The sequence below is a fragment of the Rhodamnia argentea genome, chromosome 1 (assembly GCF_020921035.1).
Source record: "Rhodamnia argentea isolate NSW1041297 chromosome 1, ASM2092103v1, whole genome shotgun sequence".
Lineage (NCBI taxonomy): Eukaryota > Viridiplantae > Streptophyta > Magnoliopsida > Myrtales > Myrtaceae > Rhodamnia > Rhodamnia argentea.
This window is the reverse complement of record NC_063150.1, coordinates 25,903,766-25,931,670: the sequence shown is the minus strand read 5'-3', so window position 1 is coordinate 25,931,670 and position 27,905 is coordinate 25,903,766. Positions and strand designations below refer to the sequence as shown.

The following is a 27,905-nucleotide window of genomic DNA, read 5'->3' as shown; positions in this document are numbered from 1 at the left end:
ATTTCCTTCCTAACGGGTGCAAATAGAATGAGAAATACATGAAGCGAAAGGCTCAGCAGGATGGAACCTCGGATGTTCCATTTGTTCCACAAATCCGAAATAGAGCTAAATGCCATATTTTTGCTTAGTTTGAACTTTATCTATCCTCTTAACATACTTTTGACTTGTATAGGAGAGAATGGTGGGAGATGTCCTTGCTTGTTTGTAAGAAGGAAGAAAAGAATCTATTCAAGAATGCAAGAATGTAAAAGAAATCGTGAACCAACCATTCCGCGAATGAACGTAAGAAGGGTATCTTGTGCATCAAATGGTAAAAGAAAAGTATCTACATGATGTGTGGGACAAAAGGGAAGATAGTTGCATAGAGTGATCGGATAAAGCATTCACAATGGCTCAAAGCTACGAATAGTGACAGAGCGAAGGAAGTGGGAGAAGAGGAAAAGTAGACTCGCATCTCCTCTTTCAAGTTTGTAATCAAAGAACCAAAAAAAAAAGAGCATATTTTCCTCATGCAAGAGAAAATTCCCAAACTGAAATTCTCCCTTCGTGTGATGATTAGTGGCTACTTTGAAGAAATGAGCAGATTCCTAGTAGGGATCTCTTGCGGCGGGCATTGTGCTCCAATGGCTCTTTATAACAATCTGAAGATAGACAGAACAACATTCAACGCACAAAAAATATAAAATAAAACATTGAAGATCATAAACTTACCCTCCTTTAAGAAACGTATAAAAAAAGAACGACAAACTACATGCACTTTTCAGCAAAATTCATGACTATACCAAGGATCGTTGAGCCAAGTTCCTGGTCTCATAATCGCGTGCGTTTGCAAGATAGCACTGACAACATCGTGTAAGTATCAAAAATACACGACAAATCGCGTGCCTTGAAAAAAAATGTTCTCGTGATGAACTATCAAACGTGAATATAGCGTTTCTCATAGACAGAGAATTTCGAACATTCATCCTCGACCTCCACCACATGCGCTCGCTTGAGCTCCCATCTTAAAACAGACGCAAATGAAGTCTCCTTTCAACAGTCAACTAGATAGACAGTGTATTTTCAGTTCTCATCCAACGGAAAAGTCGAGCTTTGCCAAAGGAAGAAAGGCGGTTAATTATAAACAGGCGGCTAGTATCTCAGCACCAAGACAGTGTGCATTCTCAGTTCTCATCCTATCTCTTCTCCACGCGCAACATCATCGTGCTAGACCTATCACCAACAGTTCTGTTCGCGCGAAACTCTGGCCACGGTAATGTCAGAGAACTTTCGACTGCACTGCTACACAAAGTTTCTCACCGCCGTCACCTTACAATTCACAGCCCTATTTCGTCGCAACCTAAACTAAAATCAAACTTCAGTTCTTATTTTTCAACTACCTCTTTACATTTTGGATATGCAGCCATGCGCGAGCAATGCTGCAGCTGTTGGGCTGGTGCTGTGTTCTTGCAGACAGTGTGTTCTTCAATTAGCAACGGATTTATTGGCAAAGCCGGACATAGCCTCGGCCTTTCAATTGCTACCAAATGATGCAGTCGAATCTTTTTGAGCCATCAGTTGGTTAACAATTCACATGTCTCCTACAACCAAACAAACATGAATGGTCAAACGAGATATGCCCACTTGTTAATAATTGAAGCTGAGATAAAACATTTACCATGTCTTCCTATCTCAGGATATTAGGCAGCTCAAAGAATGTCCTTTCATCAAAGCTACTGCAGAGAATAAGGGAAGATACTGTTAAGATAAGCCCCAATCGGGTTGGGAAGGTGACTTGGACGTAGTTTACTCACCGACTGTGGTGATCGTAATGGAGATGGGACAACAATCGCATGACTTCGGTTGTTAGAAATGGTGCGCTGGTAAGTCTCAAAAACAGAAATCTCACTCCTCATCGATCTATACATTTCTGATGCAGTTGTAAAGGATGAGTTGGAGCTTCCTCCTCCCGTTCTTAAGGATGCTGTCCTTGCAGCATTGGCACCTGCCTAGAGCAATCACTAGAAAGTTAGAAATCTATGACTTCAGATGACGTAAGAACAGGACATAACACGAAGAAGCAGCAGGAAGAGAGCATCAAACTTAAGATACAGAAAGTCATTAAATTCATTCTAGACGCAAGAATTCTTATGAAACGACAAATCCCATTACATGCATCTTCCTAAGACATGAGCTATTACAACTGCAAGAAAGAAAAATATGCAATGGTCATGAATCTAATCATGAGTGAAAACTAATGTCAATAATCTCTTGTTGCCTTAGACACTTCCCAAAAACCCCGAAATAGACATGTTCACAGTTAGGAATAATCAACAGACAAAAATAGTGAAAAAGAGCTAAAACAATCTGCCGTAAAGCAGCCAGATAACCAAAAAAGAGGGGAAGAAAGATTCATACATTACGCAAGTCTTTAACATGTACAATAATGATTGTTATATCATCCGTTCGGTTTTCATGAGCCAACCATTGTTTATATGATTCTCCAGCAATGGCAGCGCATGCATCTCTAGGATCAGGATAACTTGCTACCTGTATGAAGAAACGTGAATAAAATAAGTTCAGTGGAATATGGAAATATAAGATGCAAAGTAGTCCAATGTTCACGAGATCACCAGAATGATCCCATGTGAGGAGCTGACACAACAATTTCAGATATTGCACAACTTAAGTTTCAAATAAACACAGCAGAAACATACTTCCAATCACACACTGAAGTCCAGATGCTATGAGCAGTGCCTGCTAGTGGGCTGCTTACTTGTATACATTTCCACAAAATCAAAGTACAATGCCTTATTAGTCATCTAGTTTCAATAGCAAAATATATCCAATGTAGAAGCAAATTATGCATGAGATTGCTAGGTGACTGTGGAAAAAAAAGCTGGACAGTAAGGGGCATCATGGTTTTGACGAGGGTGCAGACGAAGTGGAGAATTACCTTAGATAAACTGTTATACGAGGGAAGACACTCAAATGGTAGATAAAACTAGTACAAGGCAAGGATGCGAAAGTAGAAGTGTGGTCAAGATGGTCAAGGCATCCATGAAGAACTGATGGTCCAAAAAGCTCAAATGGGACCTCCAGGAGATCGCAGAGGAGATATCCATGTTCGATAGGAAAGTCAAGTTGTAAGAAGTAAGTAGTTTGCGTGGATGGAATACTGCTTTTGATAGTCCCCAATTTTTTTTCTTACGATTTTTCCAACAAAATAGCAATCTGTTTTTGAGTTCCGATTTGCTTGGACCAATACATCATTTTCTTTTAGTTTTTCTGGGATCAGGAAAAAAGTTCAATGTATAGCACAATGAAATATCAAAAGGAAGAATAGCATGGTGAGTGTCAATGAATGCCTGCTACTTTCTGTATTTAAAAAAATTGTTATTTGTAGAATATGCCCTAGCAAAAGCATAACACTATATTCGGAGAATTGTAGGCATAAACATGCACGTAAGATTAGCAAGCATTAAGAAAACATAAAGATAGAGATGCAAAACAGATTCGTCAGTTTCTTCGTCCGGCTTTTGCTACTGCATTTGCCTCTTCCAGTTACAAAAATCCTCGAGTATGGTTTTGTTAGTCAACTTAAGTAGATAAAAAATAAACAAGAGCACAGTGTCAAAGTGCAAAGCAAAGGATGATGGCAAAGTTCTTTACAGTCGACTGCTCCAGATCATCCATTTTCCTAGTGCAGCAATATACACCCTAAGAGAGAATCATTCAATATCGATTTGTTGTTGGTGGGGTACGAGGACAGCAACAGATTGAACATATAAATAGAACAGCAACAAGATGCATTGGGTTGAAAATGGCTGCCAATCAATTAAGAATAGGAAGAAAAGCCTTACCATATCGACAACGGCTTGGCTAGAGAGAAACTCGAAAACTCCATCACTTGCAACAACAAAGAACAAATGATCAGGTGTGAGCTGAACCGTGGACACTTCAGGATCGGCAATCACACCAATTCTCCCAGCTGTACTATCTCCTACACTCCTCGTGAAGGCGGTGCCGGGATACCTTCCATTCTGAACCCACAGCCTCGGAGGATCACTGCCTCCACTCTCTTCATCACCCCATGTCTGTATATCAGGATCCTTTAGCCCATCCAATTGATCTTGGCTCAGAACCCTGGCTCCACAAAGCTTCACTCTCTCATACTCGTCTCGCCTAAACGGGGTTTGATCAGAGGACAAATTCTCAGCTAAAACTCTGTCGCCAACTTTAAGCGCGATAACTGCCCTTGAATCACCCACATTTGCAACAAGAAGCTTATCCCCAACAACAAGAACTGTAATAGCGGTAGTACCACTCATCGTGTCGTCTATCTCGCTATCAAGCAACTCGTGATTTGTCCTTACAAACGCCGAACTGTAGGCGTTAACAGGATCGTCCAATAGTCTAGGGTCATTTGCTAAGATATCCACCAATCTGTCCCCAACGAAATTGGAACACTGGGCACCAAATAGACCATGCCCATCAAACACACCAAAGAAATGGAGATTTGGGTTACCCTGAACTTGGGTCCGAATGCAAAAGCTATCTTCGTTTTCCTTGTCAGGCGAATCGGGGTAGTAACCACGCTGCGTCAGAACAGAGTACTCCAAACGAAAGTTGCGTGAAGGAACAGGCACACACTCTATGGACCTCTCGGTGAGTATGTGCTTTCCATGGACACTGAATTGACTCGCCTCTTGAAACTCCCGAGAATCAGAGTCGGAAGATCGTGGGCGGTGCCCACAACACTTCCCATGCGCACAGCCCATGAAGGATGACCCTTCAGGGAGGCCAAAAGCAAGAATTTCCCCACAGCAGACCACCTGTTTGATAAAAGTTCCGAAAAAAAAGACGGCCCACAAAAACTTCGGGTTCAGAGTCGCCTTTGTCCGCAACACCTCCAGAAAATCGGCAGATGGGCCCTCGCAGGAACGAACTCCGAACCTACTAACGTGGTCATGTCGCGCGGGTGGCAATACCCAGGAGCAGAATTCGGAAATGCAGCCAACAAACCCTCAAAGCAAAGACAGCTAAGCCGGCTTCTGTGAACAACGCAGTCTTGCTCGAGGGGTTTCCGAGAAAAGATGTCAAGATCGGCGTGGAACATCCACAATTCAACAAGCAAGGAACTTCGCTTATCACCACCAAAATTCAAGAAAAGCCACCGAATCAAATCCCAAAAAAACAGAGAGAGAGAGAGAGAGAGAGAGAGAGAGAGAGAGAGATAAGAAAAAGCGAGGAACTTTTCCGGCTGATCAGAGACGGCGACAGAGGGGGGTGTTTACCGAGGGAGCTGTAGTTGGCTCCGGGCGCAAGATCACGGCTCGAGAAGGGAGCAGAGCGGACTGAAGGCAGTTTAAAAAAACCAGCGAGAAAGAACGAAATTCAAAAGAGAAACGGCAGCGAAGAAGAGGAATTGAATGCGAACTTTTGGGCGTGAAAATGAACGACGAATGAATGATGATTCGATTCGAACTGGAGAGAGAGAACGAGAGAGAGAGGGAGGGAGGATCTCAGGATGCTACACGTTGCGTGCGTGAGTGGGTTTTGTCTTGTCCTCTCCGGCTCAGGAGCCCCATGGCCCCCTCTCCTCTCCTAGAACCCCTCTCACTCTCCTCTCCTCTCCTAGAACCCACACCCTCTCATGAAAATTTCCAAAAAGCAGAGGAACTTGAAAAAAAAAATGGAGCTTTGCTTTGATTCCTTGGCTTCTCTGTTTCAATTTTCAAATTTCAGTTGCCCGACTCTCTCTCTCTTTTTCCTTTTTGAACTTTCAAAAGTTTGTTATCTCCACGAAAATTCATGTATGACTCTTTGTTAAGTGGCCATCTAAATGGGCCATTAAGTACTTAGCCAGAACAATGTTGAAGTTACAACATACTTAACGTTCCTATGAAGCATGTAACTTGTATTTTGAAATTCGAATTTTCGAATAAATGCCAAACTTCTAAGGAAAAAATTCATGAAAAATCACAAATTATAACCATTGTAGTATATTTACCCTAAATTTTTTTTTTTGTGTTCAGCTTCCCTCTATGTAATTTGCGTCTTGTAAAGTTAATATGCTACTTACTTTACCAAAAAAAAAAAAAAATCTATTCAAAAACCCAAGATTGTAAAAGAAATAGTGAACCAACCATTCTGCGGATGAACATAAGAAAGGTATCTTGTGCATCGAATGGCAAAAGAAAAGTATCTTGCACATGATGTGTGGGACAAAAGAGAATATGGTTGCATAGAATGATCGGATAAAGCATTCACACCGGCTCAAAGCTACGAGTAGCGACAGAGCGAAGGAAGTGGGAGAGGAGGAAAACGTGCATTTGCATCTCCTCTTTCAAGTTTGGAAAAAAAAACAAGAGAGCATATTTTCCTCACGCAAGAGAAAATTCCCAAATTGAAATTCTCTCTTCGTGTGATGATTAGTGGCTACTTTGAAGAATTGAGTAGATTCCTAGTAGGGATCTCTCGTGGCGGGCATTGTACTCCAATGGTACTTGATAACAATCTGAAGATAGACAGAACAACATTTAACGCACATAAAAAAAAAATTGAAGATCAAAAACTTAGCCTTCTTTAAGAAACGTATAAAAAAAAAGAATGACAAACTAAATGCACTTTTCAGCAAAATTCGTGGCTATACCAAGGATCGTCGATCCAAGTTCCTAGTCTTGTAATCGCGCACGTTTGCAAAATAGCATTGACAATATCATGTAAATATCAACAATACACGAAAAATCATGTGTCTTAAAAAAAATGTTTATTTTTTTTTAAATGTTTATTTGAGTGCCAACTCCGGTGAACATCGCCGGAAATCCTACGTGACATCCCTTATAGCGCTTCATTCCCAGTCTGAAAATACTTATGTCTGCATGTATGAGTCTTGATACAGTAAGTTGAACCATCGACACATAACAATTCTCTTTTTTTCGCATTGAAAACTGTCCATGTTTTTGCATATTGCATGAAAGTTACGATGTGGAGCACATTCTCTGTCGTCGATTATCTTAAACCACAGCTAAATCGGATTATACATAACAAGCTTTATCTTTACGGGACGCAAAACATGGCTTTATTAGTGCATGCAGACGGACATGCTCATATCTTTTCCCCTTTGCCCTTCCCTTTTCTCTTATTCATTCATTTTGGTTCATTTGATTTTCACTTTTGTATATTGAATTGTCTACCTACACACACATATGTAAGAACATATTCCCATTAGCTATAGGGCGCGTATGGCAACTCTTCTACTTCATAAACCAACTTCTATCCTGAGGTTAATGTTTTCTACTTCCTGCTCCATAAGTTGATTTCTAATAAGAGAAAAGCAGTTGATATCGGGACAGAATTTCTGCTTCGAGAATAGAAATTCGTTTCGTTACGATTGAAAATTTCCACTTTTGGAATATCATTAACACAAAATCTTCTACGAAAAGTTATTGTCGGCGGCAAAAAAATTTCTACTTCATTTTTAATTTTAAAAAATAAAAAAAATATTATTTATTTTTTACTCCAGCAATGAGACACAGCAACTCGAAGGCGGCGGTGGGCGGAGGCGGGATTGGGAGAAAGATGAAAGTGAAAAGAAGCCGGAGTGATAGAGAAATTGATGTTGAGAGATTTTTACTGAAAAAGAAGTAACTTTTCTTAACTTTTGAAATTGGCTCAAAAACGACTTTCAAAAGTAAAAATTTACTTAAGAAATTATATTTACAAATGAATTTCTGCTCTAAAAGTACTTTTAGAGCAGAAATTTTTTTACAAAAATAGTACCATGCGCTCCCTATAAGGCTACAAAACCCTCATCAACCAGCTCTTTACCAATTCTTCTTCACTTTCCAAGCACAGCAACGACTGTTAACAAGAATTCCAATCGCCATCTTTCTCTTCACTGTTTGCAGAGATGAGCGACCCACTTCAAGAAAGATTTAAAAAAAAAAGGGGAGGGAGGGAGAGGTTGATCCACACGCCTGCTCACAAGCACGATCCGCACACACCTCGCCATCCTATCTTTTCGAGTTAGATAACTCTCCAGAAGCAAGAAAAGTCTGATGCATTGTCCATGGAGTCTTGTCAGCTTCCCCCAGCCTGGAAACGACGGGGGCTGTCTGCTACTTTTCAGCTTTGTCTCTCCTCCCGTTTGGAGGTTTTTTTCTTTAACGGTATGTGTGCAGGACACCCCACGTACGCTTCAGGAGCCTTGCGTGTCTGTAAAGAGGCTGTTTTGAGAAAAGGGTGGGAGAGAGTGATTTGATATTCCAAACGAGGATGCTGAAGAACTTTGCTTCATAGTTTAGAGAGAGGCTTTTTGGATAACAAAAGTAGGGGAAAAGTACACTAGAAGTGCCATAACTTGTGTACGGCGTTCACTTGAGTGCCATAACTTTCAAAACGTTCACTTAAGTGCCATAATTTTCAAAAATCGTTCACTTGAGTGTTACGTCGAAGGAAAATCGTTCACTTAAATGCTACAGTAACTTTTTCGGCGTGCCACGTCAACTTTCCGGCGTGCCACATTAGCTTTCCGACATCTACGGAAACTTTTCCGACATGCTACAGTAACTTTTCCGGCGTCTATAGTAACTTTTCCGATTGCCACGTCAACATGGCACTCAAGTGAACGATTTTTAAAAGTTATGGCACTTAAGTGAAAGTTTTGAAAGTTATGGCACTCAAGTGAATGCCGTACAAAAATTATGACACTTCTAGTGTACTTTTCCCCAAAAGTAGGGTTTCCCATTACCAAAGAGCCCCCCCACCAGTATTCTTCTTTCCCTATCTCTTTAACTTTAATAATCCTGACACATGCTTTCCATGTATCTCTTTCCTTTCCTTCTCGCTAGAAAGCTCTGACGTGTTTCTATAGTCTTCTTATTATCGAAAAAATTACAACAAAAAAAAAAGATTAAATTCAATTGTAAAATATTTAGAATTCTATTGATAAAATAAAAATTTAGGAATAAATTGGCATAATTATAATAAATTTAAAACTTTTTTTTTATAATCATCTCATATTTTCTGTTTGAAAATTCTTCATCTCCTTTTACTGGGATAGATTCATTGCATTTCTTGCTTTTCCTATTTTTGAAGCTCGACCAGTTTTCATAGGAATTTTTTTTTTTTTGGGTCGGAAGTTTTCATAGGATTCACAAGGTGGGAAAAAGATAAAGAAGAGTGGAACCAAAGGACCCTTATTAGGTGTTATAAATACGCATAAATTAAACAAAAAAAAAAAAGGTAAAAGGACACTTGAAATGCCAATATTTGTGTACGGCGTAGTGCCAATATTTTTTTTGGATCACTTAAGTGTCAATTTTGAAATTCTCTTCATTGGCATGATCGATGGGTCAAATGATATGGGGGACAAAGAGGAGATGGTTTCACAGAATGCAAAAGAAAGAGGCAGCATATTCTTCTCCCGCAAAGAGAAAAATTCCCAAATTGAAATTCTCTCATGGTGGTGACTAGTGACTGCTTTGAGGAATTGAGCAGAAGAACAATTTTAGCACGCGACAGTGGGAAAAAGAAGAATTTAGCATTTTCATAATCGAGATCTCTCATTGCGGATGATGTATTTTTTTCTCTAAAAATACTTTGACATTCAATTCATGGCTAATCGAATCATCTCTAAGTGCGAAACTTACGTGTGACGAGCATGTATTCGTTGGTAGGCAATTATTTTCATTAGCGATGAATACAGGGGAATTAATTAGTTAAAAGGGATTAAAAGCAGAATATTTTAAAGTCAAGTTCTGGAGGACTTAGAAAATTGAGCCTGGGGCATAGAGAAATTGTCCAAAAAGTTATAAATTTATTACAATTTTGCCAATTAGATCCTAAATCTTTTAATATTTTTCAATTGAATCCTAAATGTTTTCATGTTTTGCCAATTAAGTCCATTTGGACAATTTCGGCCAGAAATTGCTAACGTGGACGCTAGCCGACCGACAAGGCACGGTAGCGCTAACATGGATAAAATTTAATAGTATTTAATTTTTATTCAAATTTTTAATAGTTGTTAGTAATTTTTTTCTATTCTTCCATTCCCTTTACTTTTTTTATTTTTTTTATTTTTTGCCTTTTTCTCTTCCCTTCTTCCCTCCACTAGCCTCAAGTGAGGGCTGCAGAGCTCGTTGATTGCCGGCAGAGGGAAGAAGGGAAAGAAAAAAAAAAAAAAAAATTAAACGAGACCAAAAGAAAAGAAAAGAAAGAATAATAAATAAATAAAAATTTAAGAAAATAATTAAATTTTGTCCACGTCGGTGCCGATCATGCCACGTGTGATAGCCGGTGTCCACGTCAACGATTTCTAGTTAAAATTGTTCGGATGGACTCAATTGACAAAACGTGAAAAGATTTAGGAGTTAATTGGCAAAATTAAAAGGTTTATGATTGAATTGGCAAAGCTGTTTGACAAAAAAAAATTGGCAAGACTGCAATAAATTTAGGATTTTTTGGACAATTTTATCGCGAGAAAATTTTTTTTTCTTGATTATGGGAACTAATATTTACAGTAAAGATAATGGTCTTGATGATGCTCCTAAAAAATTATTAAGAACTAAATAGTAAGCTAAGCACCAATGGTGTATTTAGAGTCACGCTAAGTTTTAACTTAACTTTTAAAAACTTGAAACTTTCCAAACTAAAACATTTTATAATGTCATGAAATATATCGACTTTGACTTGTTGAATTTCTTTATTTACGTTTTCTAAGATTAAAACATTCTCATCTTTGCAAGATACACCATCTTTGCAAGAAACATCGGCCTGGTTGTGATCATCAACAACTTATCATTGGAGAATATATGGATGAAGACACAGATGGCAGCACCAACCTGGAAGATGACACTGAGCAGGTGTCGTTCCCAAAATGAATTGTACTCTAGAGAAAAGGCGGAGATGGTATCCGAACTGTCAAGATGTAACAAAAGAAATGAGGCCCAAAATGCCTAAAGTGGATGAATTGCACAAGTGGATGTAATAAGAGAGAGAAGCTGCATGAGTGGATGAATTGCCTTGGTTATGAGAGATGACGCTGATCGTGAATGCATCTATCCAGTTAACTATCAAATAGGCCAACCACAAGAGGAAAATGCTGCAGTAGTTCGCTACTTTATTTCTCTTTTCCCTCTAGGGTTTCCGGTGCTGCCAATAGTACTTCTTGACGGAGAGAGAGGGACCTTTCTCTCTCCCCTCCCCCCTCTCCCTCTCACCTTCCCTTTCCATTCCTCTACCTCTCTATCTCCCCATCTTCAAGATTTTTACTTTTTCGGCTTTTCTATCATACTTTGTTTTGTGAGTTTTGTGTGTAAATAAATTTCTGTAGCTGATCTTGGATGAACATGGGGACCAATTTCGCCATTCGTCCGATCGACAGCCATCGAGAAAGATGTTTGTGACATGACTTCACAAACTCTCCGAGATTAGACCGCTCTCCCCTACATATTTAGATTTAAGTTTAGATCCGAGGATTTTACTCTACCGTACTAAATCTAAATATAGATTTGGGAGTTTCTTACAGATATTTAGTTTGTACTCTTTTAACATATTGATGTTGTTATTACTGTTCGGCGATGGTGATAAAGACGTTGAAACCAAACGTGCATCATAAGACGTTGCAAATGGCACGAAGATCCCGGCGTGCGCTCATCACCGAATCTGACGATTGGCTGCCGAACTTTTACGTTGACATATATATTCTTAAAGGATGAGAATGCGTTTTTAGTTTTAGAGTGTGCTTTGTTATATGTTTTTTAGTATTCATTTTGTTATGCACTTATTTGGGATTTGATAGGCTTGCAATCCTTCTATATACCTTTCGAGTATAATTATGCTTAATGAATGGAAATTTTCTTTTTGTCGCTCTTGTCTATATAATTTATGTTTGTACAGGAGGAATAGTGAGAAATGTATATATATGTATTGAGATAATTCCTTACTTGTTTGTTAGAAAAAGAATCTATTCAAAAATTCAAGAAGGTAAAAGAATTGTAACCACCATCCATGAATGAACGTAAGTAAGCTACTTCATGCATTAAATGGTAGAAGAAAAATATCTCATCCATGATTAGTTCATTATGACGAAACTTCAAATGAAACATTCATTCGAGTGTATCCCAAACGGAGCTAAATACCATGTTTTTGCATAGTTTGAACTTTATCACTCCTCTGTACATAGTTTAGGTTTGTATAGTAGGGATAGTGAGGAATGTACCCACACATGTTAACATCCTTGCTAGTTTGTCAAAAGGTAAAGGAATCGTGAACCAACTACTCCGCAAATGAACACAAGCAGGGTATCATATACTTTTAATGGCAGAAGAAAAGTATCTCATGGACGAATAATACTTACTGCTTTATGTTGGGTTGATGTTTTATCATCGAATTGGTTTGATCTCAATTCTACTTGCACATCCATCCATTCTGCGCAGAAGAAAAGTATCTCATCCATGATTAGTTTACTGAAATGTTTGGTGATAGCACTTTTAAAATGGGATTATCCATTTGATCAAGATCAACAAAGGGAAAATTGATTGAATTATATAAAAAACATGAGTGGCATATTGGATATAATTACATGGCACAACTAATGTTTCTGGTCATGTCCTAGTAAGCAACAAACCACAATGATCATATTCAAGTGCATGACTAATGGGTCAAAATGAGGCGTGGGACAAACACGAGATGGTTTCCTAGAATGAGTTGATGAAGTAGAAAAGTACACTCACCATCTCCTCTTTGAAAATTTGGCTTCAAAGAACAGAAAAGTTGAAAAAGGAGAAGCAACTTCTTCTCAATCCACACATCTCTTGGGCCAAATTAATCCACCCAAAACAATTTGAGCGTTTTTTATTTGAATCCTGCTGGATGCACAAACCTTGCATCCAAAGGCTTATAAAATATGCCCCATGGAGGTTTGTAGAAACAACCGAAATGGGCCGTCAACAGCCAAACAAAGGTAAGAAGCTCTCCACCTTTGCTCAGCCCCCGCACATGTGCCTCCCTCTTGATATGACTTGCTGCATATGACGGCATCTCCACCCAAGCTCGCTCATCACCTCCCATTTCTTTTTCCCGAGACTTGCCATCCGTCGGGCCAATCCGAGCTCCTCACCGAGCACGGACATACAGAATTTGTGGGAAGGATAATCATACAATCTCTTGCATAGCTCTGTTGTATCCTTGGTCGCATCGCCGATGTGGTTCGATAGATCGAGCACCATGTCGGCTAATGTCATTTGGGCGACACCCGCCGCATCGGACACCATATCATGCTGATTGAGTAAAAGACACAGCATGTTGTCGGAGAGGGTCTTGCTGAATTCCCTTCTCTTGTTTCTTTCCGTGGGTTTCTCCATGTTGTACTAGATTTCACTAGCAATATGCCAGCACAAAATACTGGAGTCGTAACTAGCCTGGTTGACATGCCTTAAAAGATCGTCACCATCGACACCCCTCGGTCTATACGGGAGAAACAAATCACATCTACCCTCGTATATCTCCCTCACCTTTGTCTCATCAAAAGCGTACTCGGATTTATGTCTCACCTCCTTAGAGATAAAGATCCATAGATCCCGAATAGAAGGATTCTTGGACACCTACCTCGTATTCGCAATCTTGAATGTTTCCCTCAAACCACAAAGTCCAGCGATTGTCTCGCTAGCATGATGGAAATAAGAGATTATCTTCTCAGCCATAAGCCATGGAAAACTGCAAATATTAGAAAAAGCGGTGTTGCCCCAACTCTGATCATGCTTATGCAACTTTCTCGGACTCTCCTTCAAGAACTCGGATAAAAGGTTGCAAGTAGAGATGGATTTTGACCACCTTCGAAATATGAATGGTGTATCTAAGACATTATACATAGGGTTGTCGTTAGGCTCTGCTTTGCATTTCGTGGATTGGGGCTTCCTTAGGTTATCCGTGGTGGATAACAACCTGTGGAAAAATAAATCTATTTTAGCCGATCCTATGTTGTACCACTTGATTCCGGTAACAGTCGAATCGGAGAAATGAGCATGAATAGAGCTATCACATCAAGAGTTATCCCTCCGAAAATAAGGGAATAAGTAATATCCACATCAAGTTCACGGAGCCCCGTGCTCCTTCAAGCGATTGAACAAGATCAAAACCATTGCAAGGTCGGTGAAGGCTACGAAGAAGAAAATGTAGCTCCACTTGGAACACATTACCAGCCAAGGGTGTCAAAAAAGCCCAAATCGGCCCGACCCGACCCACAAATTCACCAAATTTTTCGGCCTTTTTGGGCTGGGCTTCATTACTATCCACGTAAGGCTCCGGCCGGGCCAGATCAAGCTTTTTTGACACCTACGTTTTCTTTTTAATTTATTTTCTTTTCACTTTTCTTTTTATATATTCTTTCATTTGACATACTTGTCAAGTGATTTTGGTTCTAAAAAAAAAAAAGAATTCGACCCGATCGGACCCGGCCCAAAAAGTTGGGGCATATGTAATTTAGGCTCGGGCCGGGCCGAGACTCGGCCCGACCTGGCCCGTTAACATCCCTATTACCGGCGCTTTCATGTGAGACACTTCGTACATAAAATTGAGTTCGACCGATATCACCCTCAATGCATCCATCACAGAAACCTTGTAGAAATAATTTCAACTCTTTTCGCGTTCATAATTTTTTAACATGATGTTGATGTTGATGATGTTTGCGTTCATAATTTTTGAATATGAGATCTCCGATGAAGACCTGAAATATTTGAAAGAAGTAGTAAGCATGCTTTATCACAATGCTCTCTGCAAGCATTGCTTTTTGTTTATCGGATTACCGTGCCCCTGGTGCATTGAGTTCTTCCTCCATCTCCAAATATGCGCCTTGTATTAGTTCATGCTGTTGGAGCATTGATTCCTTCGGGCTCGAGAGATGAAGTGACAGTGTCCTCTCCGCGTTTTTTATGACCCCAATAAGAAACACTAATATCGTTGGGATCACAAGCGACTTGTCACTCGGAGATATCCGCACAAAGAGGTCGATAGCGGCACTAACTTGAAAGATGAGACCGAGTATGTGCCGTCCCCAAATCAAATTGACCTCCAAAGAGAAGGCGATAATGGTGTCCGGACCGCTAAGATAGACATGGCAACGGACCGTAAACCACCGATTCCGGTTCGTGGCCATGATGGAACCGGAACCGGCCCTTGAAAGGGCGGTTCGAGTTCTAGTTCGGAACCGCCTATTCCGGGCTGGTTCAACACCCGATTCCAGTTCCAAATTTCAAATTTAATTTTAAATAATAAATTATGAAAAAAAAAGTAATAAATTATCAATTATAATTATAATCAAATTGTACATTGTAATCAAATTTGGAGGGAAAAAAAAGGAGAGGGAATGGGCTTGAACTTAATGAATTATCATTAAGCACCTACATATCTTCTTAGGGATAGACAAATGAAAGCCTATGTAGTTCTTTTACCTTTGATAAGCCCATCGTCAATTGTCGCTACCTGTTGTGGTACCCGTGGCGGTGGTATCTTAACTATCATCATTGAAGAATTCGTCGTCTCGACCCAACTCTTGTTGTCGAAATTTAGCATTTGTCCAATCATGGACACAAGCTTGAGCCTCCACAGCATCCGGATTTAATCTTGAACGGCGGTTATCTAAAATTAATCCTCCAGCGCTAAATGTTTGTTCAACTACAACCGTTGAAGAAGGGGTTGTTAAAATCTTTCTTGCGATGAGAGCGGGGATTGGGAATTGGGTTGAATGAGTCTTCCACCACTCCAGAATTTTGAAATCTGTGCTGTGTTCGGAATCACAGAACTCAAAAGCAATGGTTAAATAATTTTCTAATTCGAAAATATTACCCGTTGCTCCCTTTTGTCTTTTTTGTCTATTAATGAGCGGATTGTACCATCTACTAAGTCTACTACTCTCCTCCTTTTGTGAGGCACTAAGTTGAGAAGATCCACTATCACATAAATCATATTTACTACAAAATTCATTATATAATGCTGCCATAGCGTTTTTAACCTCTTCTTGTATAGTTTTAATACCTCTTGTTTCATTTAAATGTAAACAATCATAATAATAATCATTCAATTAATCATACAAACTATCTAATTTAGTACGTGGATCGAAAACAATAGCAACCAAATAAATAAGAGGAATGCGAGCATAATAGTGCAGCCATTTTGCTTTCATTGCTATAATAGTCGGAGCTAATTGAACATCTTGCTCATATTCACAAAAAATACCAGTAATGTTAACATACTTTATTACAAATAAATGCGTCATATGATAATAAATACCAAATAAAGTATAAGTTGCATCATTAAAAACTTTCAAAAAATCTAAAATTTTTTTGCAAACAACCCAATCTTGCGAGGGTAAAGTAATTTCAGAAACATTATTTGAAATAAACGTACATAATAGATCTTTATAAGCAAAAGATTGATGAAGCAACTCGTAGGTAAAATTCCAACGAGTCAGAACATCTTTTGGAAATCTTTTTGGTTTTTGTCCATGTGATTTGCAAAATCTGCCCCCATTCTTTCATAACTTGGGGACGACTCCATAAAAATTTAATTACTCTCTTTATTGGAGTGAGAAACGCCTCAATAGTTCGTAAACTATCTTGTATACATAAATTTAAAACATGGCAATCACATCTAATGTGAGAAAATTATCCGCCAAAAGAGAATTTACAAATATTTTCTAAATCGGGAATGGAAGCGGTATTTGCCACGGCATTGTCAAAACTATCTGAAAAAAATTTATGGAAAAAACCACCAAAAACCCTGAACTATGCCAATTGTGACACATTTACCCTAAACTTTTTTTTGTGACATCAAAAATCCCAAACTTTTACTCATGTAACACATTTACCCCAAACTTTTTCTTGTGACATTGAAAACCCTAAACTTATACCCGTGTGACATATTTACCCCAAATTTTTTTTTGTGACATCAAAAATCCTAAATTTATATTCGTGTGACACATTTCCTTCAAAAATTAGAGATAAATGTGTCATACGAATATAAGTTTGGAGTTTTTAGTGTCACAACAAAAAGTTTGGGGTAAATGTGTCACACAAGCACAAGTTTGGGGTAAATGTGTCACATGCGTACAAGTTTAGGGTTTTTTGTGTCACAAATAAAAGTTTGGGGTAAATGTGTCACAGCGGGCATAGTTTAGGGTTTTTGGTGGCTTTTCCCAAAAATTTATTAATCAAATTATATTATTTTAAAACTTGCTTAATTATTTTATAAATATTATTGGTAGTATAACTTTCATCAAACACTCAAAATGCAAGTACTCTTTTATGAATGTTCCAATCGTCACCTATCTAATAACATGTGATGACCATATAAGAATGAATTTGCCTAGGATCACTCCAAATGTTGCTACCTATATGCACACGTCCATTGAAATCCATAAAAAAGATTTGCAAAGCCTTTTTTTATTTTTTATAAATTCTAAAAAGTTCGCGTTTAAGAGTAGTTCTCGAAACAGGTTTTGCTTACGGAGTACATGCAATGTTGATCAAAAAATTCAAACCAAAATTTTCATCGGTAGTAAAAGGTAAATATTCAATGGCAACATATTAAGCTAATGTTTCTTTATAAAGTTAATCTTTATAACGAAATAAAGGAGAAGTATTAGTATTGACGTACTTAGAAATTTGTTATTGCCTTGTGTCGATTTCCGCTTACGTTGCATGTTTTTACATCAAATGCCAACGGTATGTTCTATAGCCGTCTCTTTTATTAAAGCCTTATGATTTCGTACAATATTTACGATTTATCTTGTACTTGTCTCCGCTTACATGTACCTTATCAAAGTGTTGCCGTAAGTTGGATGTACTCTCCTGGGCTTGCCATTCCGGCTCCTTTGCTGTCAACGTTTCTTCGACGCCGGTAGAAGGATGAAGACTTTCTTGCGTTGCGTCGTGCTCAACGTTGGGAACATAGTTGATATTATCATCATTATCTACCCAACATGTAAACTCACGAGGATCATATTGATCATGAGGTTGAGGATAATCGGATTCCCCCATCGGCATTGGGCTCTTTCTCCTATCACCAGCTCCTCTTCCACTTGCTCTTTTTGTCGAAAAATTGAGCGGAAAGCCAATTCAGAAAATTGACAAAATTGAGCCGGAATTGAGCGGATTGAGAGAATTTAAGAGAAATTGTGAGAAAAATGAAAGGGGATGAATGGTATTTATAGGAAATTTAGAAGAAAAAAAGTTGGGAGGGTTGATAATTGCAACGGCCATAAGGGGGAAAGCTCTTTCCCCCTTTTTTTGGGGGGGTGCGATTCCTAATTTTTTAAAACCAAAACCGGCCCATGAGAGGCCGGGCCGGTTCCGGTTTGGAATCGCCGGTCCCAGTCAATGGGCCGGTTCCGGTAATTCCATGGGCCGGTTCCGAACCCAAATTGGCCCGTGGCCATGTCTACGCCAAGATGTAACAAGAGAAATAAGGACCATAATGCCGGAGCTGATATGTCTACTTCAACTACATAAGCATACGAATTGCTTCGGTTACGAGAAATGAGCCCAATCCCGTATACAACTACCAAGTCAGCCATCAAGTAGGCCAACCACAAGAGGAAAATGATGAGGCAGTTCGCTATTTCCTTCCTAAGGGGTGCAAATAGAATGAGAAATACATGAAGCAAAAGGCTCGGCAGGATGGAACCTCGAGATGTTCCATTTGTTCCACAAATCCGAAATAGAGCTAAATGCCATGTTTTTGCTTAGTTTGAACTCTATCTATCCTCTTAACATACTTTTGACTTGTATAGGAGAGAATGGTGGGAGATGTCCTTGCTTGTTTGTAAGAAGGAAGAAAAGAATCTATTCAAGAACCCAAGAATGTAAAAGAAATCGTGAACCAACCATTCCCCGAATGAACGTAAGAAAGGTATCTTGTGCATCAAATGGCAAAAGAAAAGTATCTACATGATGTGTGGGACAAAAGAGAAGATGGTTGCATAGAATGATCGGATAAAGCATTCACAGCGGCTCAAAGCTACGAATAGCGGTAGAGCGAAGGAAGTGGGAGAAGAGGAAAAGTAGACTCGCATCTCCTCTTTCAAGTTTGGAATCAAAGAACAAAAAAAAAATAAAAAGAGAGCATATTTTCCTCGCGCAAGAGAAAATTCCCAAACTGAAATTCTCTCTTCGTGTGATGATTAGCGGCTACTTTGAAGAATTGAAAAGATTCCCAGTAGGGATCTCTCGCGGCGGTCATTGTGCTCCAATAGCTCTTTATAACAGTCTGAAGATAGACAAAACAACATTCAACGCACAAACAAAAAAAAGAAAACATTGAAGATCATAAACTTACCCTCCTTTAAGAAACGTATAAAAAAAGAATGACAAACTAAATGCACTTTTCAGCAAAATTCATGACTATACCAAGGATAGTCGAGCCGAGTTCCTAGTCTCGTAATTGCGTGCGTTTGCAAGATAGCACTGACAACATCGTGTAAGTACCAAAAATACACGAAAAATCGAGTGCCTTGAAAAAAATGTTCTCGTGATGAACAACTATCAAACGTGAAAATGGCGTTTCTCATAGACAGAGAATTTCGAACATTCATCCTCGACCTCCACCACATACGCTCGCTTGAGCTCCCATCTTAAAACAGACGCAAATGAAGTCCCCTTTCAACAGTCAACTAGATAGACAGTGTATTTTCAGTTCTCATCCAACGGAAAAGTAGAGCTTTGACAAAGGAAGAAAGGCGGTTAATTATAAACAGGCGGCTAGTATCTCGGCACGAAGACTGCGCATTCTCAGTTCCCATCCTATCTCTTCTCCACGCGCAACATCATCATGCCAGACCTATCACCAACAGTTCTGTACGCGGGAAACTCTGGCCATGGTAAGGTCAGAGAACTTTCGACTGCACTGCTACACAAAGTTTCTCACCACCGTCACCTTACAATTCACAGCCCTATTTCGTCACAAGCTAAACTAAAATAAAACTTCAGTTCTTATTTTTCAACTACCTCTTTACATTTTGGATATGCAGCCACGACGAGCAATGCTGCAGCTGGTGGGCCGGTGCTCTGTTCTTGCAGACAGTGTGTTCTTCAATTAGCAACGGATTTATTGGCAAAGTCGGACATAGCCTCAGCATTTCAATTGCTACCAAATGATGCAGTCGAATCTTTTTGAGCCATCAGTTGGTTAACAATTCACATGTCTCCTACAACCAAACAAACATGAATGGTCAAACGAGATATGCCCACTTGTTAATAATTGAAGCTGAGATAAAACATTTACCATGTCTTCCTATCTCAGGATATTAGGCAGCTCAAAGAATGTCCTTTCATCAAAGCTACTGCAGAGAATAAGGGAAGATACTGTTAAGATAAGCCCCAATCGGGTTGGGAAGGTGAATTGGACGTAGTTTACTCACCGACTGAGGTGATCGTAACGGAGATGGAACAACAATCGCATGACTTCGGTCGTTAGAAATGGTGCGCTGGTAAGTCTCAAAAACAGAAATCTCACTCCTCATCGATCTATACATTTCTGATGCAGTCGTAAAGGATGAGTTGGAGCTTCCTCCTCCCATTCTTAAGGATGCTGTCCTTGCAGCATTGGCACCTGCCTAGAGCAATCACTAGAAAGTTAGAAATCTATGACTTCAGATGAAGTAAGAACAGGACATAATACGAAGAAGCAGCAGGAAGAGAGCATCAAACTTAAGATACAGAAAGTCATTAAATTCATTCTAGACGCAAGAATTCTCATGAAACGACAAATCCCATTACATGCATCTTCCTAGAGACATGAGCTATTACAACTGCAAGAAAGAAAAATATGCAATGGTCATGAATCTAATCATGAGCGAAAACTAACGTCAACAATTTCGTGTTGCCTTAGATACTTCCCAAAAACCCCGAAATAGACATGTTCACAGTTAGGAATAATCAACAGACAAAAATAGTGAAAAAGAGCTAAAACAATCAGCCATAAAGCAGCCAGATAACCAAAAAAGAGGGGAAGAAAGATTCGTACATTACGCAAGTCTTTAACATGTACAATAATGATTGTTATATCATCCGTTCGGTTTTCATGAGCCAACCATTGTTTATATGATTCTCCAGCAATGGCAGCGCATGCATCTCTAGGATCAGGATAACTTGCTACCTGTATGAAACGTGAATAAAATAAGTTCAGTGGAATATGGAAATATAAGATGCAAAGTAGTCCAATGTTCACGAGATCACCAGAATGATCCCATGTGAGGAGCTGACACAACAGTTTCAGATATTGCACAACTTAAGTTTTGAATAAACACAGCAGAAACATACTTCCAATCACACACTGAAGTCCAGATGCTATGAGCAGTGCCTGCTAGTGGGCTGCTTACTTGTATACATTTCCACAAAATCAAAGTACAATGCCTTATTAGTCATCTAGTTTCAATAGCAAAATATATCCAATGTAGAAGCAAATTATGCATGAGATTGCTAGGTGACTGTGGAAAAAGAGCTGGACAGTAAGGGGCATCATGGTTTTGACGAGGGTGCAGACGAAGTGGAGAATTACCTTAGATAAACTGTTATACGAGGGAAGACACTCAAATGGTAGATAAAACTAGTACAAGGCAAGGATGCGAAAGTAGAAGTGTGGTCAAGATGGTCAAGGCATCCATGAAGAACTGATGGTCCAAAAAGCTCAAATGGGACCTCCAGGAGATCGCAGAGGAGATATCCATGTTCAATAGGAAAGTCAAGTTGTAAGAAGTAAGTCATTTGCACGGATGGAATACTGCTTTTGATAGTCCCCAATTTTTTTTCTTACGATTTTTCGAACAAAATATCAATCTGTTTTTGAGTTCCGATTTGCTTGGACCAATACATCATTTTCTTTTAGTTTTTCTGGGATCAGGAAAAAAGTTCAATGTATAGCACAATGAAATATCTAAAGGAAGAATAGCACGGTGAGTGTCAATGAATGCCTGCTACTTTCTGTATTAAAAAAATATATATATTTGTAGAATATGCCCTAGCAAAAGCATAACACTATATTCGGAGAATTGTAGGCATCAACATGCACGTAAGATTAGCAAGCATTAAGAAAACATAAAGATAGAGATGCAAAACAGATTCGTCAGTTTCTTCTTCCTGCTTTTGCTACTGCATTTGCCTCTTCCAGTTACAAAAATCCTCGAGGAGTATGGTTTTGGTAGTCAACTTAAGTAGATAAAAAATAAACAAGAACACAGTGTTGAAGCGCAAAGGAAAGGATGATGGCAAAGTTTTTTACAGTCGACTGCTCCAGATCATCCATTTTTCTAGGGCAGCAATATACACCCTATGAGAGAATCATTCAATATCGATTTGTTGGTGGTGGGGTACGAGGACAGCAACAGATTGAACATATAAATAGAACAGCAACAAGATGCATTGGGTTGAAAATGGCTGCCAATCAATTAAGAATAGGAAGAAAAGCCTTACCATATCGACAACGGCTTGGCTAGAGAGAAACTCGAAAACTCCATCACTTGCAACAACAAAGAACAAATGATCAGGTGTGAGCTGAACCGTGCACACTTCAGGATCGGCAATCACACCAATTCCCTCAGCTGTACTATCTCCTATACTCCTCGTGAAGGCGGTGCCCGGATACGTTCCATTCTGAACCCACAGCCTCGGAGGATCACTGCCTCCACTCTCTTCATCACCCCATGTCTGTATATCAGGATCCTCTAGCCCAACCAATTGATCTAGGCTCAGAACCGTGGCTCCACAAAGCTTCACTCTCTCATACTCGTCTCGCCTAAACGGGGTTTGATCAGAGGACAAATTCTCAGCTAAAACTCTGTCGCCAACTTTAAGCGCGATAACTGCCCTTGAATCACCCACATTTGCAACAAGAAGCTTATCCCCAACAACAAGAACTGTAATAGCGGTAGTACCACTCATCGTGTCGTCTATCTCGCTATCATGCAACTCGTGATTTGTCCTTACAAACGCCGAACTGTAGGCGTTAACAGGATCGTCCAATAGTCTAGGGTCATTTGCTAAGATATCCACCAATCTGTCCCTAACGAAATTGGAACACTGGGCACCAAATAGACCATGCCCATCAAACACACCAAAGAAATGGAGATTTGGGTTACCCTGAACTTGGGTCCGAATGCAAAAGCTATCTTCGTTTTCCTTGTCAGGCGAATCGGGGTAGTAACCACGCTGCGTCAGAACAGAGTACTCCAAACGAAAGTTGCGTGAAGGAACAGGCACAAACTCTATGGACCTCTCGGTGAGTATGTGCTTTCCATGGACACTGAATTGACTCACCTCTTGAAACTCCCGAGAATCAGAGTCCGAAGATCGTGGGCGGTGCCCACAACACTTCCCATGCGCACAGCCCATGAAGGATGACCCTTCAGGGAGGCCAAAAGCAAGAATTTCCCCACAGCAGACCACCTGTTTGATAAAAGTTCCGAAAAAAAGACGGCCCACAAAAACTTCGGGTTCAGAGTCGCCTTTGTCCGCCACACCTCCAGAAAATCGGCAGATGGGCCCTCGCAGGAACGAACTCCGAAGCTACTAACGTGGTCATGTCGCGCGGGTGGCAATACCCAGGAGCAGAATTCGGAAATGCAGCCAACAAACCCTCAAAGCAAAGACAGCTAAGCCGGCTTCTGCGAACAACGCAGTCTTGCTCGAGGGGTTTCGAGAAAAGATGTCAAGATCGGCGTGGAACATTCACAATTCAACAAGCAAGGAACTTCACCTATCACCACCAAAATTCAAGAAAAGCCGCCGAATCATATCCCAAAAAAACAGAGAGAGAGAAGAAAAAGCGAGGAACTTTTCCGGCTGATCAGAGACGGCGACAGAGGGGGGTGTTTACCGAGGGAGCTGTAGTTGGCTCCGGGCGCAAGATCACGGCTCGAGAAGGGAGCAGAGCGGACTGAAGGCAGTTAAAAAAAACCAACGAGGAAGAACGAAATTCAAAAGAGAAACGGCAGCGAAGAAGAGGGATTGAATGCGAATTTATGGGCGTGAAAATGAACGACGAATGAATGATGATTCGATTCGGACTGCAGAGAGAGAGAGAGAGAGAGAGAGAGAGTGAGGATGGATCTCAGGATGCTGCACGTTGCGTGCGTTGAGTGGGTTTTGTCGTCCTCTCCGGCTCAGGAGCCCCATGGCCCCCTCTCCTCTCCTCTCCTCTCCTAGAACCCACACCCTCTCATGAAAATTTCCAAAAAGCAGAGGAACTTGAAAAAAAAAAAAAAATGGAGCTTTGTTTTGATTCCTTGGCTTCTCTGTTTCAATTTTCAAATTTCAGTTGCCCGACTCTCTCTCTCTTTTTCCTTTTTGAACTTTCAAAAGTTTGTTATCACCACGAAATTCATGTATGACTCTTTGTTAAGTAGCCGTCTAAATGGACCGTTAAGTATTTAGCCAAAACAATATTGAAGTTGCAACATACTAAACGTTCCTATGAAGCGTGTAACTTGTATTTTGAAATTCGAATTTTCGAATAAATGCCAAACTCCTAAGGAAAAAAGTCACGAAAAATCACAAATTATATCCATTGTAGTATATTTACCCTAAAAAATTTGTTCGTGTTCGGCTTACCTCTATGTAATTTGCACCTTGCAAAGTTAATATGCTACTTACTTTACCCAAAAAAAAATAAGAATCTATTCAAAAACCCAAGAATGTAAAAGAAATCGTGAACCAACCATTTTGCGAATGAACATAAGAAAGGTATCTTGTGTTAGACATGGCCACATTGGGCAACGGGCTCGAAACCGGCCCGTTGACCGGGCCAACGGTTCCGACCCGTTTATTAAAAAAAAAAAAAAGCCATGGTGGCCCGGTGTTGGCTCTTTGCCCCATGGCGGGCCTGGCCTACCCTCCCAACCCAAAAAAAGAGCAACGGCTCTTTGGGCAATGGCCCAAAGAGCTGTTGCACTTATAGGCTGCAATTGCAACTTGCAACGGCCAAATTGGCCGTTGCTTTTTTTTAAAAAAAAATTGATTTGTTTTTAATTCTTCTCTATAAATACTTATCATCTCCCTTTCATTTTTCTCACAATTCCTCTCAACAATTTTCTCAAATTTTCTCAATTCTCTCAAATTCTTTCAATCCTCTCAATTCTCTTAATTCCCTCTCAATTCTCTCTCAATCGAATTTCCGATCAATTCGCTCAAAAATAGCAAGTGGAAACGGAAATCTTGGAAAGGGCAAGATGACTATGGGAGATTCCGAGTATCTCATTCTTGAATATAATCCTCGTGAGTATGCATGTTGGGAAGACAAGGACGATAATATCAACATTATTCCGATTCCGAACGTCGAGCACATCCCAACATAAGAAAGTCTTCATCCTCCTACGGGTGTCGAAGAAACGTCGACGGCAAATGAGCGAGAACGAAAGGGCCGAGATAGTACATCCGACTTGTAGCTGTACTTCGACAATGTACGTGATGAAAGCGAAGGTAAGTATAATATAAATTGTAAATATTGTTTGCAAACATACAAATTTACGAAAGGAGACGACTACGAAACAATACATCGGCATTTGACGAAAAAACATCAAATGCAAGTGGGGATCGACACTACGCAACAACAAATTTCCGGGTACACTAATTCTAATCCTCATCCTTTATTCCGTTACAACGATGCACTTTATAAACAAACATTAGCTGAATATGTTGCCCTTGATCATGCTCCGTTTACTCTTTTGGTGAAAACTTTAATTCGAAATATTTGATAAATACTTTGCGTTGGTTTTTGCAAGCACCAACTATTCCAAAAAGTATTCTTAAACGTGAACTTTTTCATCTTTATAAAAAAGGAAAAAAAATCTTTAGCAAAATTTATTGCGGAATTCAATGGACATGTACATTTAGGTAGGGATATTTGGAGTGATCCTTGGCAAATTCATTCTTATATGGGTGTCACGTGTCATTGGATAGGTGATGATTGTACCATTCAAAAAAGACTTATTGTATTTCGAGTTTTTGATAAAAAAAACAACATTCGGCTCATAATATTTATAGAATAATTAGGCAAGTTTTAGAAAAATATAATTTGATAAATGAAGTATTTTCACTTGGTTTTGATAATGTCGCCGCAAATACCACTTCCATTCCCGAATTAGAAAATATTTGCAAACCTTTTTTTGGCGAACAATTTTTTAACATTAGATGTGCTTGCCATGTTTTAAATTTATGTGTACAAGATTATTTACGAACTCTTGACACTTCTCTTGCCCCAATAAAGGCTGCAATTTAATTTTTATGGAGTCGTGCCCATTTTATGAAAGCATGGGAAAAATTTTGTAAACAACATGGGAGAAGGGCAAAAAGGTTTCCAAAAGATATTCCGACCCGTTGAAATTCTACCTACGAGTTGCTTCGTCAAATTTTTTATTACAAAGATTTATTATGTATGTTTATTTCGCAAAATATTCCCGAAATTACTTTACTTCCACAACATTGGGACGTTTGCAAAAAATTTTTAGATTTTTTGAAAATATTTAATGATGTTACTAATACTTTATTTGGTATTTATTATCCTACTACACATTTATTTTTAATATAGTGTGTTAATATTGGTAGCGTTTTTAGTGAATATGAAAAAGATACTGAATTAGATCGAATTATTTTAGTAATGCGAGAAAAATGGTTGAATTATTATTTCTAAATTCCTCTTGTCTATTTAGTTGGTATTGTTTTTTATCCACGTATTAAATTAGATGGTTTATTAAATTATTTGAATGTGTATTATCATGATTGTTTACATTTGGAAGATTCAATAGATATTTCAAATATATAAGGAGATGTTAAAGAATCTATAATAGTATTATATGGAGAATTTTGTAGTAGATATGGTTTAAGTGATTATGGATCTTTACAATCCATCGCCTCACGTAGCGAAGCTGGTAGTTCACTTAGTATATGGTACAATATGCTCAAGAGTAGGCAAAAAAAATAAAAAGGGACAACAGGTAGCATTTCTGAATTAGAAAAATATTTAACCATTCAATTTGAGTTTCATGATGCGGAACATAGTACAGATTTCGAAATCCTAAAGTGGTGGAAGAGTCACTCAATCGATTACCCAGTTCTTGCCCTCATCGCTCGCCGGATATTAACAACCCCTTCTTCAACGGTTGCGATTGAACAAGCATTTAGCGCCGAAGGATTAGTTTTGGACTCTCGCTGTTCAAGATTAAGCCCGGAGTCCGTGGAAGCTCAAGCTTGTGTCGACGATTGGACGAAAGCTAAATTTCGACACCAAGAGCTGGATCGAGAACACGAATTTTTTAATGGGGATTGTGGAGATACCACCGTCACGGGTATCACAACGGGTAGCAACGATTGACGATGAGGTAAGTTGGGGTTATCAAAGGTAAAAGAACTACATGGGCTTTGATTCTTCTATCCCCAAGAAGATATGTAGGCGCTTAATGATAATTCATTAAGTTCAAGCCCATTCCTCCTCTCTCTCTTTTTTCCCCACATTTTATTACAATGTACAATTTGATTATAATTTATAATTTATTATGTTTATTTTATTATTTGTTATTTTAAAAATTAAAATTAAAAAACAGAATCGGAGTCGGCCCGAGAACCAGCCCAGAACCGAAACCGGCCCGGAACTACCGATTCTCGAATCGGAACCGGTGATTCCGATGAACCAGCCATGTCTATCTTGTGCATCAAATGGCAAAAGAAAAGTATCTTGCACATGATGTGTGGGACAAAAGAGAAGATGGTTGCATAGAACGATCGGATAAAGCATTCACGCCGGCTCAAAGCTACGAATAGCGACGGAGCGAAGGAAGTGGGAGAGGAGGAAAAAGTGCATTCACATCTCCTCTTTCAAGTTTGGAATTAAAAAAGAAAAAGAAAAAAAAAGAGAGCATATTTTCCTCAAGCAAGAGA

At 39.3% G+C, this 27,905-nt stretch overlaps 3 protein-coding genes and 1 long non-coding RNA gene across 15 annotated transcripts in view; 1 reads left to right on the top strand and 3 right to left on the bottom strand.

Moving 5' to 3' along the window:
- Positions 1–27,905, top strand: part of LOC115728661 (disease resistance protein RUN1-like) — a 1,102,447-nt gene that overhangs the window by 331,529 nt on the left and 743,013 nt on the right. The gene's annotated exons all lie outside the window — the stretch shown is intronic.
- Positions 1–27,905, bottom strand: part of LOC125313790 — a 483,189-nt gene that overhangs the window by 257,635 nt on the left and 197,649 nt on the right. The gene's annotated exons all lie outside the window — the stretch shown is intronic.
- LOC125312551 (probable protein phosphatase 2C 35) lies at positions 1,098–5,165 on the bottom strand. 2 transcript variants are annotated; one of them, XM_048273578.1, is made up of 5 exons: positions 3,843–5,165; positions 2,398–2,529; positions 1,794–1,988; positions 1,658–1,715; positions 1,098–1,580 (listed from the first exon to the last, which is right to left on the bottom strand). In XM_048273578.1, the coding sequence occupies exons 1-4, from the start codon at positions 4,758–4,760 to the stop codon at positions 1,713–1,715; spliced, it is 1,248 nt and encodes a 415-aa protein (XP_048129535.1). In that variant the 5' UTR covers positions 4,761–5,165; the 3' UTR covers positions 1,098–1,580; positions 1,658–1,712. The 2 variants fall into 2 exon arrangements, with proteins under 2 accessions (XP_048129535.1, XP_048129539.1); XM_048273582.1 differs by lacking the exons at positions 1,098–1,580; positions 1,658–1,715 and having other exon boundaries at positions 1,819–1,984.
- On the bottom strand, positions 20,101–23,665 carry LOC125313715 (probable protein phosphatase 2C 35). 2 transcript variants are annotated; one of them, XM_048273594.1, is made up of 5 exons: positions 22,449–23,420; positions 21,004–21,135; positions 20,399–20,593; positions 20,263–20,320; positions 20,101–20,185 (listed from the first exon to the last, which is right to left on the bottom strand). In XM_048273594.1, the coding sequence occupies exons 1-4, from the start codon at positions 23,364–23,366 to the stop codon at positions 20,318–20,320; spliced, it is 1,248 nt and encodes a 415-aa protein (XP_048129551.1). In that variant the 5' UTR covers positions 23,367–23,420; the 3' UTR covers positions 20,101–20,185; positions 20,263–20,317. The 2 variants fall into 2 exon arrangements, with proteins under 2 accessions (XP_048129551.1, XP_048129553.1); XM_048273596.1 differs by lacking the exons at positions 20,101–20,185; positions 20,263–20,320 and having other exon boundaries at positions 20,426–20,589; positions 22,449–23,665.